General features: G+C 36.9%; 1 protein-coding gene across 2 annotated transcripts in view; it reads left to right on the plus strand.

Moving 5' to 3' along the window:
- DMGDH (dimethylglycine dehydrogenase) overlaps positions 1-22691 on the plus strand; it is a 96181-nt gene that overhangs the window by 4739 nt on the left and 68751 nt on the right. For both annotated transcript variants that reach the window (XR_006356430.1, XM_044005159.1), the window contains exons 2-5: positions 4096-4270; positions 7188-7286; positions 14519-14683; positions 20551-20755. Coding sequence is in view for 1 of the 2 variants with exons in the window: in XM_044005159.1 (XP_043861094.1) it covers positions 4096-4270; positions 7188-7286; positions 14519-14683; positions 20551-20755 (644 nt within the window). In the remaining variant the exon portion in view is untranslated. The remainder of the gene's footprint in view (positions 1-4095; positions 4271-7187; positions 7287-14518; positions 14684-20550; positions 20756-22691) is intronic.

Consider the following 22691-nt stretch of genomic DNA (forward strand, 5'->3'; position numbering starts at 1 on the left):
CAATGAGGGTTAAGTGACTGGTGCCCAGAGTCACTCAGCTAGTAAATGTCAAGTGTCTAAAGTCAAATTTGAACTCAGGTCCTCCTGAATCCAGGGCCGGTGCTTTATCTACTACACCACCTAGCTGCCTCCTGTCTCAAGTTATTTTAAATGGGATTTTTAAAAACTATCTCTTCTTGCAGAATTTTGTTTGTGATATATAGGAATGCTGATAATTTGTGTGTATTTACTTTATATCCTCCTACTTTGCTAAAATCATTATTTGTTTCAATTAACTTTTTCATTGAGTCTTTGGGATTTTCCAGGATTATTATCATATTGTCTGCAAAAAAAGAGATAGTTTTATCACCTCATTTCCTATTCTGATTCCATTAATTTCTTTTTCTTCTCTTATTCCTATTGCTAGGATTTCCAAAACAATATTGAATGATATTGGTAATAATGGGCATCCTTGTTTCATACCTGATCTTACTGGGAAGGTCTGTAGTTTATCCCCATTACAGATAATGATTGCTGATAGTTTTAGATAAATGCTTTTTATCACTTTAAGAAAAAATCTATTTATACCAAATGTTTTGTTTTTGTTTTTTGGTGAGGCAATTGGGATTAAGTGACTTGCCCAGGGTCACACAGCTAGTAAGTGTTAAGTGTCTGAGGTTGGATTTGAACTCAGGTCCTCCTGAATCCAGGGCCAGTGCATACCAAGTGTTTTTGATAGAAAGAATGTTGAACTTTATCAAAAGCTTTTTCTGCACTGATTGATATAATCCTGATTTTTAAAAAATTTATTATTGATGTAATCAATTATGTTAATAATTTTCCTTATGTTAACCCATACCTGTGTTCCTGGTGTAAATCCAACTTAATCATAATGTATAATCTTTGTAATATATTGTTGTAATCTTTTAGTTAGCATTATATTTATAATTTTTACATCCATATTCATTAATGAAATTGGTCTCTAATTTTCTTTTTCTGTTTTTACTCTTCTGGTTTAGGTATCAGTATCATATTTGTTTCATAAAAGGAGTTTGGTAGAATCCCTTCTTTACATATTATTATTTCAAATAATTTATTTAATATTGGAATTAGTTGATCTTTAAATGTTTGATAGAATTAATTTATAAATCCATCTGGTCTTGATGCTTTTCTCTTAGGAAGCTCATTTACAACATGTTCAATTTTGTTTTCTTTTTTCTTTTCTTTTCTTTTTTTTAGTGAGGCAATTGGGGTTAAGTGACTTGCCCAGAGTCACACAGCTAGTTAAGTATTAAGTGTCTGAGGCCGGATTTGAACTCAGGTACTCCTGACTCCAGGGCCGGTGCTCTATCCACTGAGCCATCTAGCTGCCCCCAATTTTGTTTTCTAAAATAGGTCTACTTAAATATTCTATTTCCTCTTCTGCTAATCTAGACAGTTTATATTTTTGTAAATATTTTTTCATTTCACTTAAATTTATAATTTTTTTGCATATAATTGGGCAAAATAACTCCTTATAATTGTTTTAATTTCATCTTTGTTGGTGATATATTTACCCTTTTCATTTTCAATACCAGTGATTTGGTTTTCTTCTCTTTTTAAAAATCAGATTAACCAATTACTTATGTTTTGTTTTTGTTTTTTTATAAAACCAGCTCCTAGTTTTATTTATTAAGTCAATGGGGTTTTTTTACTCTCAATTTTGTTAATCTCGCCTTTAATTTTAAGATTTTCAATTTAATGTTTAATTGGGGATTTTAAATTTGTTCTTTTTTCTAGTTTTTTAAATTGCATACCCAATTAATTAGTTTGCTCTTTCTCTCTTTTACTAATGTAAGCACTTAAAGATATAAATTTTCTTCTAATCACTGCTTTTGCTGTATCCCATAGGTTTTGATATGTTGCTTCAATATGGACATTCTCTTTAATGAAATTATTGTTTCTATGATTTGTTCTTTGTTCCATTCATTCTTTAAGATTAGATTATTTAATCTTCAATTAGTTTTTAATATAGGTTTCTTTGGTCCCTTATTAAATATAATTTTATTGCATTATGGTCTAAATAGGATACTTTTAATATTTCTGCTTTTAACTATAATATTCTTATGTACTAATATATGGTCAATCTTTCTAAAGGTACCATTAATCACTGAGAAAAAGGATGTATTCCTTTCTACTTTCTTTCAGTTCTCTCCAGATATCTATCATATCTAGTTTATCTAAAATTCTGTTCATTTCCTTAACTTCTCTGGTATTTGGGGGGGGGGGGTTAGATTTATCTAGTTCCGAGAGGGGAAAATCAAAGTCCCTTACTATTATAGTACTACTATCTAGCTCTACTTGTTATTAATTTAAATTTTCTTTTTAGAATTTAGATGCTATAGTATTTGGTGCATATAAGTTCAATATTAATATTGTTTCATTGTCTATGGTATCTTTTATCAAAATGTTGTTATGCTGTTTATTTCTTTTAATCCTGTCTATTTTAGCCATAACTTTATCTGAGATCATAATTGCTACACTGGTCTTTTTTGCATCAGTTGAAGTATAATAAATTCTACCCCAACCCTCTATATTAACTTTGTGTATATCACTCATTTTAAAATGAGTCCATTCTGCTGTTTCCTTTTTATGGGTGAGTTCATCCCATTCACATTCAAAGTTATAATTACTATTTGTGAATTTCCCTCTGTCTTATTTTTATTTGCTATTTTCTTTCTCAGCCTCTCTTTTTACCCAACCTATTATCTTATCCTTAATTTCTTATAATATTGTATCCAGATTCTTTTTTCAATCATAACTTTCAGGTAGTTGTGGAATCAGGAAATCTGGATTCAAAGCTATAACATAGAATTCTGGTGTCCAGGGTAAAGTTGAAGGAGTACTAAAGGGTGCAGAAATCATTTGTGCCAGGGGATGGGGGACAGAGACTTTGTGGTGGAAGGTGGCCCCCAGGAGGGTAACTGTTGTTCCAGGACTCCCCAGGAGAAGGGGAAGGAAAGAGGGGTCTGACTTGGCAACCCCTGGAGGAGGGCAGGCCTGGGTCTTAGCAATGGTGTGGGACTGTCATGGAGAGGTCCCAGAGAGGGGTGCAAACTTGGACCTTCATAGTAGCTACAAGTTAGAGATTTTTGCCCATAGCAATTCATGGGGTGGTTTACCAAGGGACCAAGGGGTTGTGATCTGCATAAGAAGAAAACATCCTCATGGGCAATATTCAAACTGTTCTCTGTGGGCTTTAGAAATGGCACAAAACAGATAAAATGAACTTCAATGGGAACAAAAGCAGGCTACACAAATAAAATACATACTTGTGAGATGGTGAGTTTGCACTGAGCAAACTGTTTTGGTCTAACTGACTTGGAGTCAGGGCAACCTGCCCCCTACCCCTCACTACCAGCGACTATTTTTGCTTTTCCTTGTAACACCAGTGCTTAGAATAGTTAGTGGCACAGTTTAAGCTGGATGGAAGGAAGGAAGGGGAAAAAAGAACATTTTTTAAACACTTTTATGTGCCAGGCACTGTGCTAAGCACTATCTTATTTGATTATCTCAACAATCCTGTGAGAAATAAATGCTATTATTATACCCATTTTACAGTTAAAGAAATGGAGGCAGAGAGAGGTTAAGTGACTTGCCCAGGGTCACACAGGTAGTAAGTGAGGTCAAATTTGTTTTTGTTTTTGTGTGTATGAGGCAATTGGGGTTAAGTGACTTGCCCAGGGTCACACAGCTAGTAAGTGTTAAGTGTCTGAGGCTGGATTTGAACTCAGGTACTCCTGACTCCCGGGCCTGTGCTCTATCCACTGAGCCACCTAGCTGCCCCAGTGAGGTCAAATTTGAACTCAGGTCTTCCTAAAATCATCCCTAGTGTTCCATCTACTATACTACTTAGCTACCTCTATTTTTAAAGGTACTCAATATATGCTTATTGATTTGAATTAATAAACTATTGCTACTTGTCTCAATTCTCCAAAAGAGTTAGATATACTGTAACTCCACAAAGTACCTATCTCCCTGGATTTCAGAGAAGCATTTATTTACATGTGAGAATTGATTTGGATCTATATGAAGAAGGAGTAGAGAAGATAAATGACTTTTTAATTATTTTTTCAGAGGAAGGAAAGAATCTTCTTTTTCGGAAACAAAATGGAAAGACACAGCAGAGACAGTAATCATTGGAGGTGGCTGTGTTGGTGTGAGCCTAGCTTACCATCTGGCCAAAGCTGGAATGAAGGGTGTGGTGCTACTGGAAGCATCTGAACTCACTGCTGGATCTACATGGCATGCAGTAAGATAACTGCTTTTAATCTGTTCATTTATCCATTCATTCTACAAGCATTTAACAAACCTCTACTATGTTCATGGCACTGTGCTAGGGAATAGAGATCAGATGGAGATGCACATATAATTAAGCCATTATTTCTGCCCCTGCTGACCACTTTCTACCATAAAGTCATTACTTATGATTCCCTGGCCTCACCTTTCTCCTTGTTTAGTATTAGGAACTCCTAGATTAAGAAAAAACAACAACAAACCAAAACCTCCCACTATCAATGCAAGTAGCTGCCCCCTCTAAAATTTGCAATCTTGGGGCAGCTAGGTGGCGCAGTGGATAAAGCACCGGCCCTGGATTCAGGAGGACCCGAGTTCAAATCTGGTCTCAGATACTTGACACTTACTAGCTATGTGACCCTGTGCAAGTCACTTAACCCTCATTGCCCCACAAAACAAAACAAAAGCAAACTAAAATGGATGAAATTTACAATCTTAGCAAGATGTCTAGAGCCACTACAAGGTTAGGAGATTTGTCCAGGGTCATGTAGCCAATAAGCTTCAGGCAGAATTTAAACTTGCATCTCTCCTGTCTCAAAGGCCAACTGTTTATTCATTATACTACTCTGTTTCCAGACCAGGGGTTCTTGACTATTTCCCTATCATGAACTCCACTGATGGTCTGGTAAAACTTATGAATACCTTTTCAGAATACAAAAGAAACCCATGTTATTTTTTAAAAAAAAACTTAAGATATATATATACATACATACATATATGTATATATGTATGTATGTATGTATTTTAAAATCCACAGACCCCTGGTAAAGAAGCCCTACAGAGTCTATATTGAATATACTAGAATGATTACATGTAAATTTCTAAAAGAAAGAGACTATTTTTTATTTTGGAATCAGATAAGCTGCATTTAAATCCCATTCCTGCCACTTCTTACTGTGTGACACGGGGTAGCTAGGTGGTGCAATGGATAGAACACTGGCCCTGAAGTTGGGAGGACCTGAGTTCATATCTGATGCAGACAATTACTAGCTGTGTGACTCTGGGCAAGTCACTTGACCCCAATTACCTTAAACATCCAGGACCATCTCCAGTCATCTTAACATATATATATATATATATATATATATATATATATATCTTGCCACTGGATCCAGAAGGCTCTGGAGGAAAGAGTGAGGTTGGTGACCTTGCCCAGCCCTCCCTCACTTAAATCCAATTCACTACAAGTCATGACATCATAATGATGACATGGTCCTCTTTGAGAACGAAGGACTAACAACAACAACAACAACAACAGCCATGTGACATTGAGCAAGTCATTAAATATGACAAAGGACTGCTGCTATCTGTAGACTTTTTATTGAAGGGAACAGGAGAAACTTCTAGGACAGAGCAGGATGTAAAGTGAAGCAACCTAAATTTATACTGTAAGTTAGGGAGGTGGCAGAGCTGAAACTCTTACACAGGCTGGGCTGACCAGTTCATCACTCCTTCCATCAAACCTCCTACTTCAAATACCTCTTCACTCCCTCTAAAGAGCTCATCACTGGGAGTTCCCTCTATCAGTGAAATCACAAGCCCAATCCAATTCAATACAACCTCCACGACTACAATCACTGCAAATAATTGTATTTTAAAGAATATACATTGTTGGATCCAGAATGATTACTTTGTTTCTGGTATATCTCTTGCTGGAAAATGTTCTTTCCTGCCTCATTATTTCCTGGACTACTTTGTATCTTTTCATAGTCCCTACCCGACCCAAAAAACCCCACTACTTTGTATTATATTTAATTATGTAGATCTTGGGAGCAGAGACTAATTTAATGGTGCCTTCTAATAAATGCTTTTTGATCTTATTTTTTATTTGCTTGTTTTAATTGATGTCAAGGAAGCTCATACATTTGTTACATCTTTACAGTATTTAATTCTGAAGGACTAAACCTGACACTTTATATTCATTCATTTATTTGGTGACAGATATAGTGTCCCAAATGTCATAGGGCATTTTTATGCTATTAAAGCTTAAAAATGCCCTAAGCTTTTTGGGACACTGTGTATGCAAGGAATAGCCTGAAATTCAATAATTAATTCCTTGCCCTCAAGGAGCTTTCAATCTAGTAGGAGAAATCAGTCATACATTTACTTCAATAATTCACTTGATCTGGGGTCTCCACATGGGTGGAAATTCCATTGGGGGCGACTTAAAAACCACCTATGATTTTTTTATTCTGTGTAATTAATTCTTCATGTTGTTGCACAGATCTGCACGGTATTCACCCAGAGGATCAAGTTTCTTCTAGTATTTTTTTTCATTTACATTTTGTGGGTACCAGTGAAATGCTAGGGCTAGTTACACTATCCATGTGATCGGCCCACTTCCTTTTCTGGTCACACATTTCCTCTATGATATTCCTTAACACCACTTCTAATAGCATTTATATCAGTTTTTGAGGTTTGCAAAGTGTTTTATACATACAATTTCATTTTACCCTCACAAGAACCCTGGGAGGTAGGTGTTTTTATTATCCCCATTTTACAATTGAGGAAACTGAGGCAGATAGAGGTTAAATGAGTTGCCCAGGGTCACAAAGCTAATAACTGTCTAAGGGTCTAAGGCTGGATCTTTCTAACTCTTAAGCCCAGTGTTCTAACCACTATACAATCTAATGGTCAAACATAAATAGTTCTAATACAAAGGAGACTGTTATTAGTACATGTGAAGTACAAAACAGGCTCTATGAGTTCTGAAAACAGAAAGATATATGTTAGGCTGGGAGAACAGGGAAAGCTTGATGGTGAAGGTGACATTCAAGCCAAGCCCCTCATTCTATCCTGGGGACTGCTGCTGTGGGGTTAGCTTTTTAATTCTCAACAGGTAACAGGATTTTTTTTTCTTTCCTTTTTCCAAGGCAGGTTTAACGACTTATTTTCATCCTGGAATAAACTTGAAGAAAATACATTATTATAGCATTAAGCTTTATGAAAAACTGGAAGAAGAAACTGGGCAGGTAAATGGATTAAATGAAAGAATTCATATTTAGATCAACATTGGCTTTGATAAGCAAGGTTTATAAAGAAATTGAAACCGGTGAAAAATGCTCTCCTTTTCAGTTTATTGCTTCTTCTCATCTGTGTGTAAGAGAACATGTAATTACCTCAGTAGCACACAATTATGATATATTGTAGGAATCAGATTAGAGTGTGCTGTGAAAATCTCTGGGATTCATTTAAAAATCAATTCAGCCTACAATATCTTAGAATTTAGTCTTTATATAATCAATTTTTTCTGCCTTTAAAAAAAGTAATTAGGAAGCTACTCTCAAAACAAAACACCAGCATTATATGTAGAAATCTATCAGATGAAATCCTTCTGTATTTGGTCTCTGAGTTGTCTGAAAGTCACATATGACTGATTTTCCATATGCCTCAACAACAATGACAACAACTGAGCTTTACTTAAGGTTTTAAGATTGCAGAGCCTTGGGGCAGCTAGATGGCTCAGTGGATAGAGCACGGGCCCTAGATTCAGGAGTTCCTGAGTTCAAATCTGGCCTCAGACACTTAACACTTACTAGCTGTGTGACCCTGGGCAAGTCACTTAACCCCAATTGCCCCGCAAAAAAAAAAAAATTGCAGAGCCTTACTTATGTTATTTCATTTGAGACTCAAAACAACCCTCCAGGGTAGTACAAGTATTATTATTCATTAGATTATAAGCTCCTTGAGGAGAAGAACTGTCTATTGCTTCTTTTTGTATCCTCACCACTCAGCACAGTGCCTGGCAGAGTAGAGGCTTAATAAAGGTTGACTGATTAATTTTATAGATTTGTTTAAAAACCATTAAGAGCCCATAATACTAATATTTTTTAAAAAACCATTAGCAGTCCAATGGACAACATCTACAATAAGTAAACCCGGAATTCAAAGTTCCAAAGAATTTTCCTTTTATCAACTGGCTCATTCCCTACTGACATGTGCATGTCTCCCCTATCTTGAAAAAATTCTGACTTGATCTTTCTATCCTGCTAACTTTCATCCTATACCTCTTTTGCCCTTTGTGCCTAAACTGCTCCAAAAAAAGAGCCATCTGCGGGAAAGCAAGGTGGTACAGTGGATAAAGTACAGGCCCTGAATTCAGGAGGACCTGAGTTCAAACCTAGCCTCAGACACTTGACACTTACTAGCTGTGTGACCTTGGGCAAGTCACTTAACCCTCACTGCCCCACAAAAAAATAGCTACCTGCAAAAGTTGCCTCTGCTTTCTCTCTCTCACTCTCTACTTACCCCCTTGCAATCCAGCTTCCAACTTTATCATTCCACTGAGACTGCTCTCTCCAAAATTACTAATGATCTGTATAACCTATATCTAATTGCTTACTGCCTCAGGGAAGGGGGAGGGGTGGGTGGGAAGGCATTTTCTCTGCCTGTCTCCCATGCCTATAACATTTTCTACTTCCCTCTGAGTTCTGACCTTCCTGGCTTCCTTTAAGTTCCAACTAAAATCCCATATTTTACTGGAAACCTTCTTCAAACACTCTTAATTCTAGTGCCTTCTCGTTGTTATTTCCTTTATATCCTTGAATATAGCTTCTTTTCTATATTGTATAGAGAGACAGGGGCTGTCTTTTGCCTCTTTTCATAATCCCAGAATTTAGTATATATGCCTGGCATATAGTAGGTGCTTAAAGAGCAATGTTATTTAAATATTTTCTAATTTCAAGAAATATTAGGTGACTATGTATACTTCATTTTATGTTTTCCATTTTTGTGAAAGTTTGTACTTGTCAGAAGTACATTTTCTTTGGGCTATGATTCTACAAATCCAAGATGCCTTTTTGTGGCTGTTTGAAAAATGTAGTGTCTGGTCCAAAGTGGCACTGACATCTTGGCAAGGTGGAAGTGTGGCTAGAACATAAAAGGTGGAGGTTTGGATTAAGACAAACCATCATTCCCTGATGCTGTATACTCCTCACTCCAGTATAAATTTCTGACATGAAGCCATCTCTAGCTCTGTCCCTGATGTTTTAAATTTTATTTCATAACTTTCTGGTCATCCTTCTGTACTAGTTACCACTGTGAATTCTTGGCTTTCAATCTTGGAGTGGTGATTTGTTTGCCCCTCTTTTCTTTTTTCCCAATTAATAACTTGTATTCATGTCTTTTTTGGGTATTCATGTCTTTTTAAAAAATCATAAGCATAATAACCATTGCCCAATACACTCCAAAACTGCTTTAACTCAAACAAAATTATAAACAAAAAACAACTGACTGTATTTGACAGTATACTTATCATTCCATGTCCACCTTGGTACCAAAAAAGGGAGATATGTTTCCTCTTCTTTGGGAACAATCTTGGTCATTTCAACTAATCTGAAATTGGCTGCATTTTGGTGCTGTTTTCATTTACGTTATTGTAGCTGTCATGTATGTTATCATCATGGTTCTACTTTACTCTACATCAGGTTATATTTCTTCCCATATTTCTTAGAATTTTTAATATTTGTCATTTCTTATATTCTATTATTCATACAGTCTAAGATTCTATTACATTCATAGACTCCAATCTGTTTAGCTTTTCCCCAAAGAGCACTCACATTGTTTCCCAAGGTTTTGTGCTTTCACAAAGAGTCATGCATGTATGTGTACAAACACACATATAATTGCTACATATACACACATATATGTATAAGTACATGTGTATGTGTATATACACACATACTCTCTCTCTCTCTGTCTCTCTCTCTCCTCATTTTCATTGACCTCCTGAAACATATTCTTGTCCTCTGAGCCTGTTAATTATGCTTAATTGTGAGGACCAGTTGCCATCTCCATTATTTCTGTAGAAAATGGAGAAGACATTTAGGGCAGGTAGGAAATGGTCAATAATTTGTGAGAAATTAGAAAGAAACTATGTAGACTCTAGCCCTGGGAATAATAATGGGAAAGAGGTAATAATGTCAAACTGATAATTAGGCATCACATCCAATTGATTTAATCAATAAATATTTATTAAGCATCTACTATGTGCCAAGCAGAGGCAGCTAGATGGCTCAGTGGATAGAATGCTTGGCCTGGAGTCAGGAAGACCTGTGTTCAAATTGGTCCGCATACACTTAATAGCTGTGTGACCCTGGGCAAGTCTCTTAACTTTGGCCTTATTCCACTGGAGAAGAAAATGACAAACCACACCACTATCTTCGCAAAGAAAATCCTATAGACAAGCATTGGGATGTTATGGTCACACAGAGACAGACACAACTGAATGACTAAACAATGACAATAGCAACAACAACAACAACCTGCTAGGTACTGTGCTAAGATCTGGGGATAAAAAAAGAGACAAAAGACAGCCATTGCCTTCACTGAGCTCCCAATCTAATGGGGGAGACAAGTAAACAAATATATACAAACATGTTATATCGAGATAAATAGGACATAATGGATAGAGGGAAGTCACTGTAGTTAAGAGAGATTGGAATAGCTTCCTGTAGAAGGTAGAATTTTAGCTAGAGTTTAGGCTGGATTTGAAGTCAGGTTTTCCTGACTCCAAATACAGCCCTCTATCTATTGAGCCATCTATCTGCCTCTAAACTGTTATTGTTGTTGCATAATCAATGTAAACCATGAATCCAAGGCTCATACACACTGGATCCAATTATGGAGACTGGTCCCAAAGAATCAGTTTCTCCTTTTGGCTCTGTTAAGGCTAAAATTCTAGCTATTCTGTCTAAAATATCTAATGAGTGGTCACCAATAAATTATAAGCTTTAGCAAGAGTTAGGCTTTTAAGCATTTATTAAGGAGAATAAGATTTTGGTAAAGAGAGAGAAAGGCCTAGATTCCTATCCATTAAAGGGAGAGCACATTTCTAGCTCCGCTCTCTGCCAGAGTTCACAGGAAAGAGCCCAAGTCAGAGTGCCAGGCTCCCCCTTCTTCCTCCCACCAGCAAACATCACTTCCTGACGCCAAAGAAAAGACTCATGGTCTTGCCCTCAGAGATATTCACCTCATGGCAGAGCTTTTCTACAGTAAGTCTCCAGCAGGTGGTGTCATTCCAATCGTTACAGCTCATTGCCAATTCCTGGAGTTCTAAGAAAATCTGATGGGTTCAGGGTATTGTTCATCTTTGTGTTTCCCTAAGCATAGGTAAAAGGGATTCCAAACTTCTAGCATTCAAGGTATAGTACAAATATTAGGTATGGGACCTAATTTTTTTCATCCCACAGAAAATGCATGAGACACAAAGGATTTATAGGAGCCCCAAAACAGATACAAAAATATGTCAAGCACTTGAAGAGTCCATGAGCTCCACCCTCCTCCACTCAACTCCCCAACCACAAAGGAAACTGATCTTGGAGTTATTTTCGGGACAACCCTTTGATGTTGCCATTTTACCCATAAAGTTCTATACAGTCCCTTCAGCACTCATTTTCCACCTTATAGTTTGGACTTTACTGGAAAATTAACGCATATTGGGGGCTGCTGCACAAGCAATCCCCTTCCCACCAGACAGACCTTTACAGCCTGAGAAACCTTGCTCTTCAAGTCTGATATTGCTCAGGATTACATGTTTGATACTTTTCCTTCTTCAGGGAGCTCACTGCATCAGAAAATCCCCTGCTCTCTCCAGAAACTCCATTATCTGAACTTAAAACTCAGATATATTCAAACTTGGGGTTACTCCTGATATAAATCCCCAAAACTGTCGCAGCTCAGGAGATCTCTCTTCTTTGGCTAGAAGGCTAGATTCTGTGATCATTCTGACTGGAATATTCACAATTCCCTCCTCTACATAGGAAGCTAGAATTCAGGTATATTGTCAATTAAAGATCCTCTTAGGGCACATGCAAATTACATATCTACCTTCACCATATACTGCTGCTATAAGCCTGTAGAGAGGAAACTATGCATGAGAACAGAGTCTGCCCCCATCCCTGGAATTCAGGTCTTCTCTGTTGCCCTCTAGTCTGTTTTCTGAAGGTGAAAAGGGAGAAAGAGCTTGTCTGTCAGCTTGCTTTAATGCCTCTGATAAAAGTCCATACTTCTGAATCTCATCCAGACAATTATCAGGAGTATCCCACATCTTTTCTGCAAGGCACAAATGAGAGTACATATCTTCCTTTGGGAGATGAAGAAAATGACCTAGTGGACTTCAAGGTCATGTGACCATCAAATTGACATATTAATACATTTCCTCAGATCCCTTAAGCTCTCCTAATCCTCCAAAAAAATTTTTTTTTGTCAGATGTTGAGGAAACAGCTAAATCCTTAAGAAAAAGAATAAAATCTATATAATTGAACATTGGACAACTTTAATTCTCAAAGCATTCATTCAACAATCCTGAATCAGTCTCCGTGTTCCTGAAACGGGAACATAAAAACTTCTCCCCTTGCTGCAGACTGTTATCATATCCTCTACTCTCCTTCCTCGAAGCAAAAAGAAACAGACACTAACTCTGTCCATTCAAATAAGAAGAAAAGGGGGAACTAAAAATATGCTGTCTTCTGACTGGGGTCTGGCCCTAAGTTAGGGAATGCCAAGACCCTAGAGCTTCTACCTGAAAAACTCTCCTTTCTCCACCCCCGAAAAAGTTACCAATTCAGATTCAGCCCAGTTAAGAGAAGGAAAGGAGAACAGAAGGAAGGACTGGAGCAGAGATCAGCACCTATGTCTCTGCCAATCCTGAAGGAAAAGGGACTTACATCCACCTGGGACCTGTCTTTTCCTGCCTCCACTTTGCCCCTGGGGACTCATGGCAGTTACCCCAACCTGAAAATCCTATATGCTCTGCTGCTTGAAGAGCCTGAGGCAGCCTTGAAGCTTAACCTCAGGGGTGTACCCATCAAGAGAGACAAATAGAAACCAGAACGTGGATGGTGGGGGAATTTTGTTTTAAGGTTGAAACACTAAAGATGTCAGGAGAAAACTTCTCATTAAAAGCTCAGAGCACAACCAGACAAATCAACAACAAGGACTCAAAAGCCTGAAGAATGTACAATAAATTATCAAAGAGAATATAAAGCCACCTCTTGACACATTAACAATGCAAAGGAAAGTTAACCAATGTTTGATGAAATACAAAATTTTGTAGATTCTTAAGAGTATATGATCTCTCCACCTTTAATTTCCTCAAGTTAATTGGGGAAATCATCACACTGATCATAAATTCCCTTGATCACTATTGCCCCCACCCCCAAACAATTTTTGGCATCATGATTATGATGGCAAAGAAACCAGAGCAGTTTGCCTTTTCTTTCTCCAGCTCATTTTACAGAAGAGGAAACTGAGGCCAACAGGGTTAAGTGATTTGCCTGGGGTTACATAGCTAGTAAGTGTCTGAGGTCAGATTTAAACTCAAGTCTGCCTGATTCCAGGCAGCTAGATGGCACAGTAGATAGAACAATAGGCTTGGAATCAGGAAGATTTATCTTCTTGGGTTCAAATCCAGCCTCAGATATTTCCTACCTGTGTGACCTTGGGCAAGTCACTTAACCCTATTTGTCTCAGTTTCCTCATCTATAAAAGGAGCTGGAGAAGGAAATGGCAAACCACTTTAATGCCTGGAAAATGACTAAACAACAACAACTTCCTGACTTCAGGCCTGGCACTCCATTTACTGTGTCACCTAGCTGCCCCTAACTGACTTTCAGACCTATATTCATATCACATCATGATCCCAGCTGCTACACACTCTCCTCAATTTCTTACTCTTTCACATGATTTCCCCTAATCTGCATGTGCATATTTATATCTGTTATTAATATATGAATATAGTAGTACATATGTTTTTATTCTGCCATTGCTGCTGTCTTTTCAGTCATGTGTGGCTCCATGACCCCATTTGGGGTTTTCTTGGCAAAGATACTGGAGTGACTTGCTATTTCCTTCTCCATTATTCTGCCATATCTTTTTGTTAAAATATTAACCAATTTTGGGGGCAGCTAGGTGGTGCAGTGGATAAAGCACCAGCCCTGGATTCAGGAGGACCTGAGTTCAAATCTGGCCTCAGATATTTGACACTTACTAGCTGTGTTACCCTGGACAAGTCACTTAACCCTCATTGCCCCACAAAAACAAAGCAAAATAAAACAAAAAACAAAATGCTAACCAACATTATGATCCCTTACTTCTTAGTAAATCTTTATTCATATACATTTTTCAGTCAGCTAGAAGAGAAATTACATGGTTTTTTTCATAATAACTATTTAAAATATTTTTTTCTTGTGGTTATTCTTATAGGTGGTGGGCTTCCATCAGCCAGGAAGCATCAGAATCGCAACAACTCCTACAAGGGTGGATGAGTTTAAATATCAAATGACCCGTAACCGTTGGCATGCTACAGAACAGTATCTTATTGAGCCTGAAAAAATACAAGAGATGTTCCCTTTACTGAACATGGAAAAGGTATTCTTTCTTAAGCAGGCCCTCAAATACTTACTGAATTGAATTCCATTTGAAGTTTCTACATAGGTGCAAAACATATCAACTTAGGTATTATGTGTTCATTTCAAAGATCAAAACTTGGTGAATAGACGCAAGTCTTTGAGAAATTGTTAAACTGAGCATTATATCTGTTAAATGCAATGAAGAATTGGTTTTCCTTCCTATGCCACTTGAGGATAAACTTTCAACACTTCTCTATAGCTGTACTAAAGGGGAAAAATAGGTCTAAGGTCCTCTATAATTAAACTGTCTTTTGGGATTGTAGAAGGAAAAAAAAAACCCTGACTAGGTAGTATGAGGATCATCAATATAGTTTTTATATACATATTATATATAACAAGTAGCACTTACATATTATACATATATTATTGGCATATAGTATTTATGGTCTATTAAATAAAAGAGGAGCAGAATAAAAACTTATTCTAATTACCAATGAATACTCAGATATGATTTAAACCATTTCTAAATTTCCTTGAAAGACTATGCCAATCTTGCCATAAGACTGATTCCCTACTATTTACATTTAAAAATATGAAAACAGGGGCAGTTAAGTGGCACAGTGGATAGAGCACTGGCCCTGGATTCAGGAGGACCTGAGTTCAAATCCAGCCTCAGACACCTAACACTGACTAGCTGTGTGACCCTGGGCAAGTCACTTAACCCCAATTGCCTCACTGAAAAACAAACAAACAAATAAAAATACTAAAACAGAGAATTATGTTGAACAAGAGATGCTGTGCCTTTTCTGTACAATATTAATTTCCACCCCTGTGTTCCCCCAGACTCTTAATGAAGAAATCCCTATAGTTCTGTCATTGGACCCTCTTTTTTCCTTTCTCTCTCTTTTCCTCCTTGGCAATTTCCTTCTTTCATATTCTTTCAAGTATCATCATTATGCAGATTACTCTAAATCTGTAACTCAAACCCAGACCTCCCTCCCAAGCTCCAGACCTTTATTTTCAGCTGATTACTTCTGGGCATCTCCACGTAATTGTCTACCTAGTACCTTAAACTTAACATGTTAGTGAATTAACCAAACAAAAAACAAGTATTAAGCACTTTCTTTGTGCCAGAAATTGTGCCTTTGCTCTAGAAACACAAAGAAAAGCAAAACTAGTCTCTGCTCTGAAGGAGCTTACATTTTAAGGAGGGAGACAATATGTAAATAAATATGTATAGAAAAGGCACATGCAGAGTAGATGGCAGGCAATCTTGTAGAAAAGAAGGTTCCTGCACCTGGTGGGAGAGGTGTGGGAGGAATGGTACTGAGAAAGGCATCCTGCAGAAGGTACCATTTGAGCTGAGTCTTGAGGAAAGACAAGTATTCTAAGAGGCAGAGGTATCAAACTTGAATTTGTTGCTTCCTCCCCTGCCCTTCCTCCACCCCCAGCCCTTAGCCTCTCCTGCTGAACATGACAAGCACTTTTTTTAAAAAGCACAAGAAAGAGGAAATATTTAAATGCTGATCTGGAGATTATTTTTAATCAGCTGTTTGTGTATAGTCTAACTACCAACTTGATAGAGCAAAGATAAAAATTAGTATAAAATCAGAAGAAAGAATAAAAGTGGGAAAAGGTGTACTGTGTCACTAAAACAATTCTATCCTGACCTATTCATGAAATTGTTTATCATGAAAAATCAGATATGGATAGAGGAACAAAGTTTACAAATATTTGAAATAGTAATTTAACTTATGAAAATCAATTGCCATAACATAGAAATCCAAAACCCCTCCAAAGTTCCTTAGTCAGTAAAAGTTTATTGGCTTATTTTCCAAAAACAGATATGTGGCAACCAAGGAAAACAATGCTTTAGAATATAAACTAATGTGTACAATCTTTTGGGAAAAGGATGATGGAAGAGTTGAGCTGCATGACTCATAATGCAAAGAAAAGCAATGGAATGCAAAGTCAATGTAAAGAAAGCTTAGAAAGAGACCCAAGTAAGCAAGCCCATCCTTAGGGCATTTAAGGATGAAAATCAAACAAAGAAAATAGAAAGTCTGCAAATACAAAAACTGGTTTTGGGGGGGGGAGGGGCAATGAGGGTTAAGTGACTTGCCCAGGGTCACACAGCTATTTAAGTGTTAAGTGTCTGAGGCCGGATTTGAACTCAGGTTCTCCTGAATCCATGGCCAGTGCTCTATCCACTGCACCACCTAGCTGCCCCCCAAAACTATTTTTTTTAACCATCAAGGGAATTAGGACCTCCACACTTGCACTCTACCATCACAATTGGAAGTGCTTATGGAGGAGATGGCACTACAGAGTTTTTTCTCTTTCATCTTTTTTGATGAGAAAAGCAGCTGGATTAGACCAAGTTTTTAGAGAGAATATCTGAGGTAAAGACAGTACAATTGCATGGGTCTAAGAAATTTAATTCACAAGTAGGGAAACATAATAGAAGGCATTAAAAATGTTGAATATTATTCTTTTTAAAGGCAAAAAAAGAACGTAAAAATAACTATAGACCTATATGTCTACTTTACATCAATATAATTTAAAAAATCATATATAAAGGAAATCTTCAGTGAAGTAGGACAAGACAGGCTTTTGCAAGTGCTATTCTATAGTAGGCCACAAACTTACTATTGCATAATTGACTGAGAAATATAGTGAATACAAGATTCTGTTGTGCTTATTTTCTGTTAAAAAAGCATTTGATTCAGTTGAACAAAGTATAGAATTAAATACGTTCTTTCCCTAAAGTGTTTCCTTTCCACACATTAAAAATTATTCAAGATTCCTTGATATGCATAATGATAGAAATAACCTTGTTTCATGACCTGGGACCAATGTAACCTTCCTTGACTTTGGGATCTAGATTAAGGGAATCTCGCCAGACTCCTAAAGTCATTACTGAGGAAAGGGGAGGGGCCAGTATCAGGACACACAAATTTTAACCTGAATTCCCCAGATGCCTATGATTTTGCCCTTGTCCCTGTGCTGAGTTCCATTAGTCTCTCTTAGCTTTCACTTTCCTCTATGCCTCTGGCTTCATGACCTCCATGTGGGGCAACCCTTGGTTATACATAAATATCTGCAAAGCAGAAAACATCGAGATACATACTCATGAAAGGTATTTGTCATTGTGGAGGAAATATATCACAGCGTTACAAGTTTAGGAGGGATTTCTTATGGATTTTGAGGTCCTCAAGATGCAACTTATTTGTGGGTGACATTGTCTTGGTTGAATTAAGCTCTAAAATATTGCAGACTCCTGGAAGAGAACCTTACTATTCATCCCCATTGTAAAAACCAATGGATTGAAGAATGTCTATAGCATAGATCATGAAATCAGGTTGGGTAGACAATCAATAGAGCTTATCCTTTAGTGCATATATGCATGTATGTCTAGAAAGATAGATTAGATAGATATGGATTATACCCATATCTATCTATCTATCTTCTATCTCAATTTCTCTGTATATATGCATATACACATACATAAATGTGTGTATAGATGTATATGTATATATGTGTATATGTATATATCTATATCTATCTAGATACATACCTAGATAGATAGAGATAATGATAGAGATAGAGATACAGACAGAGACAAAGACAGAGATAGAGATGGAGATGGAGATGGAGATGGAGATGGAGATGGAGATGGAGATGGAGATGGAGATGGAGATGGAGATGGAGATAGAGATAGAGATAAAGTAGTGAATGTCTTGAGTTGATTATCCCAACTGAGGAGTCATGTACCCAGAGCATGAGAACTACACCCTTTCAGATCTCTAGGGATGGTTCTGAGGTGTTGGGGGTTGTTTTGCTTTAATGCTAGAGCTCATAAGTCCCCACCTGTGTCCTTTCTGCCACAATAATTGATTGATATCAATTAACTCCTTGAAAAGGGGTATTTACTAATGGGCTATAGTAAGAACAATTGGTACAGAACATATATTCCAGATGTCTTTGGTATGCCATCCAACAAGTACACACAGAACCCACAGTCTGCTATACTGATATCCTCTCCATGTTAGGAAAAAGTAAAGGAGTCACTACTACATTCGGTAGACCCTTTGAGGCAGGTAGATGATACAATTAGGAAGGCCTGAGTTCAAATTTAGCCTCAGACACTAGCTATTTGACTTTCTGTTTGCCTCGGTTTCATCAGCTGAAAAGGGAGAATCATAACAGTGCCTATCTTTCAGGGTTGTAAGGATCCAATGAGATAATATTTGTAAAGGGTTTAGCATAGTGCTAGGCTCATAGTAAGCATTATATAACTGCTTTATTTCCTTCCTCCCAAACCTCCCATCGTGGTGAACTTACGATAGGACATGGACAAAAGGTTGCCATATATGTGTGTAGTAAGAAGGAGCACTCAGCACAGTGCCTGGTACACTGTAAGCACTTGATAAAATGCTTATTGACTGATTGCCTGGAAAGTAGTCAGTGTGGCTTCAAATTGATGAAATTCCAGGTCCGTTTGACTATCTGAGTGCTTTTGTTCAAACTCAAAGTGATTCCTTAGGAATTATATGTATGTGTATATGTATGTATATGTGTATATATGTAAATTTACTATTAAGTTAATTAAATATATCATGTGTTCTATTCCTCAGTAGCATCACACACTGAATAGGTATGAAGCATATTCAACAGTCAATGGGCAGAACACCAAAACAAATAGATAAGTAAACAATTCATTGCAAATGGAAGCCTTCTCAAATGTAAACAGGACATTTCAAAGTGTTTAATAATATGAATCCCTATTTAAATCAAGAGTGCTTCACATACAGAAGACACTCAATAAATATTTGTTGAATGAATTAAAAATATATAATTTGGTTCTCAGTACTGCTTTAGCTTTGAAGTAATGTTTTGTCAAAGTGTACATTTTTCTATACACTACAAGCTTCAAGTTTATGAAAATTATTTAACTGCTAATAAAAATTATTATTTACTAAGAAAACAAAAACCATGGGAAAGTCTTTCAAAAGGTCTTTTTGCTGAAATTTTTCTTTACATGTTGTATACGCTTCAATTACATAAAAGAAAAGCACTGGGGCAGCTAGGTGGTTCAGTGGATAGGGCACTGGTCCTGGAGTCAGGAGGACCTGAGTTCAAATCCGGCATCAGACACTTACCACTTACTAGCTGTGTGACCCTGGGCAAGTCATTTAACCCCAATTGCCTCACTTTAAAAAAAACCCAAACTAAAAAAAAAAAAAAAAAGCACCCTGGGAATAATCTATACCATGACTCATGATGAAAAACGGTATCTACCTCCAGAGAAAGAACTGGCAGAGTCTGAATGCAGATTGAAATATATTATTTTTCACTTCTGTATTTTTTCCATAGTTTTTTTTTTTCATTTGGGTCTGTATCTTCTTTCACAATGTGACTAACATGATAATATGATTTGCATGATTGAACATGTGTAACCTATATAAAATTGCTTACCGTCTCAGGGAGGGGGAAGGTGAGGAAGGGAGAGAGAAAATTTGGAACTCAAATATTTTTTTAAATGAGTGTTAAACATTATCTTTACATGTGACTGAGGAGGGGACAGCTAGGTGGCGCAGTGGATAAAGCACCAGCCCTAGATTCAGGAGGACCTGAGTTCAAATCGGGCCTCAAACACTTGATACTTACTAGCTGTGTGACCCTGGGCAAGTAACTTAACCCTCATCGCCCAGCCAAAAAATCCCCCAAACATAAAAAAAAAATGTGACCGAGAAAAAATAAAATATGATTTAAAAAATAGTTTTTCCCTGCTAAATGGTGGGTTAGGTTTTTTACAAATCTGATTTTATTCACATGTGAAGAAAAACTCTACATTTATTTGAATTCATCTTGTAATCCATTTAGGTTTTAGCTGGACTTTATAATCCTGGAGATGGTCACATTGATCCTTATTCTCTCACTATGGCTCTGGCTGCTGGGGCCCGGAAATATGGTGCCCTACTAAAATTTCCTGCTCGAGTGACTAATCTAAAACCCAGATCAGATGGGACTTGGGAAGTTGAAACCCCACAGGGATCTATCCGGGCTAATAGAATTGTGAACGCCACAGGTAAGCATCATTCAATATTGGTATATGTTTTGAAACTACTTCTTTAAAGTATGTAGTTGGTAAAACCTATTTAACATTAAATTCAGTTCAATTCAATTTGATATGCAATTAATAAATACTTAATATGTGCAAGGCACTGTGCTGAGTAGGAAGACTACAAAGACAGATATAGGATTGTTCTTCTCCTAAAGGAGGCTGTGTTTGGCTACTCATATTTGATCACGTACTGTGAAATGCGAAGAAAGATTGTGTTGTTTTTAAAGGAACATTTTTCATTGCTAGTATGGGAAACTACTGTATATTCAATCATCCAAGCTCAAGATGTTGGCATGTCTTCTATTCTCTTTTCTCTTTGTTGTCATTTCGCCCCCCCCCCCAAAGAAATTTATTATGAGAACAGTCTTGGCTTTTGCCTGGGTTCACAGCCTCTACAAGAACAGGGACTATTTCCATGTTGCAAAAACAGTTTCTGCTATGGTTCAGAAACAAAATCTTTGTCACAAAGATCTTTATGGGGTAACTTAGAAATAAGTGACATTTACTTTGACAAATGAGGAGACACTACAGAGAATTCCCAGAATTCTAGATCCTCATTGTGGTCCCTAAAGAGCAGCTAAATCATAGCTGAGGCCAAATCCCTCATTAAAATCATAGACCAGAGCCTGAAGGAAAACTGCAAACTCTGTGTTTTCTTTAGTTCACAAGAAAACAGCATCCCTTCTATCATTGCAGTTCCCTAGAAAGAAAAGGACTCTTTGTGCCCTAGGGTGAGAGGGCCCATCTTTCATTTGGAAAAAAAAAAATTTTTTTTTTGGGGGGGGGAAGAATTTGTTTTCTCCCCTCACCCCACCCAACTTCAGCAAATGAACAAAGGCAAACACTCATAACAAATACATGTCGTCCAGCGTGACCAGTGACCTCACTGGCCATGCTAAAAAATGTATGTCTCATTTTGCATTAAAGTTCTTCATTTCTTGTGCATAAAGCCATTAGCATACTTCATCTTTGGTTCTCTAAAATAGTGGCTTGTATTTTGCATTGATTAGAGTTCTTAAGTCTTTCAAAGCTGTCTTTTCTTAATAATGTTATTTTAGAAATTGTTCTAGTTCTACTCACTTTACTCTTTATCAGTTTGCAAAGGTCTTCCCAGCTTCCTCTGAAAGTATGTAATTTCATCATGTCTTATTGTACATTAAAATTTCATTACATTCATATATCATTTTTTTGGCCACTCTCCAACAGGTGGACACTCTCTTAGATTCCAATTTTTGACTGCTATAAAAAAGCTACTATCAATATAGTTGTACATTTCTTTCTTTTCTCTCTTTGGAAATATATGCCTAATGGTGGTATTGCTGATTCAAAGGGTATGAACACATTTTTTTTTCTTATTATTTCTCTTCTTTTATTCTGATGTCAGCTACTTCCTCTTTGTCCTTCAACTAAATCCTGCCACTAACTCAGTGGTATCAAACTCAAATAGAAATGGATCACTGACAGCTAGAAAAATCACAAATCAGTATTATCTATGTTGTATTGTATTTTTAGTGTTAAACATTTTCCAATTACATGTTAATTTAATTCTAGCAGTCTGTGGGTCAAGAATTTGACATCTCTGATTCTAAACTCTAAAGCTCCATCCTCTGTTTTCTTTCTATTTTTATTAGTAGAGTAGGTGATTCCAATTCTCTTGACCTATCCTTTCTTACTAGTTCAAATTTCTGTTCAATGGTAGCCTTAATCTTTTCCTTTTAGTATGCACTTAAATATGCTCCATAATCTCTCCTTCAGACATTAGAATTTAACTAGTATTATGTGAGAGAATTTTCAACTTGGCAGATGAGAAAATAATTGTCTTGACATAGCTCTTATAGTCTTGTGAGACAAAGATGTCATGTGAAAATACATATACAGGCTATTTTAGAATCACAGGATG

Source organism: Dromiciops gliroides, chromosome 1 (genome assembly GCF_019393635.1).
Source record: "Dromiciops gliroides isolate mDroGli1 chromosome 1, mDroGli1.pri, whole genome shotgun sequence".
Classification (NCBI taxonomy): domain Eukaryota; kingdom Metazoa; phylum Chordata; class Mammalia; order Microbiotheria; family Microbiotheriidae; genus Dromiciops; species Dromiciops gliroides.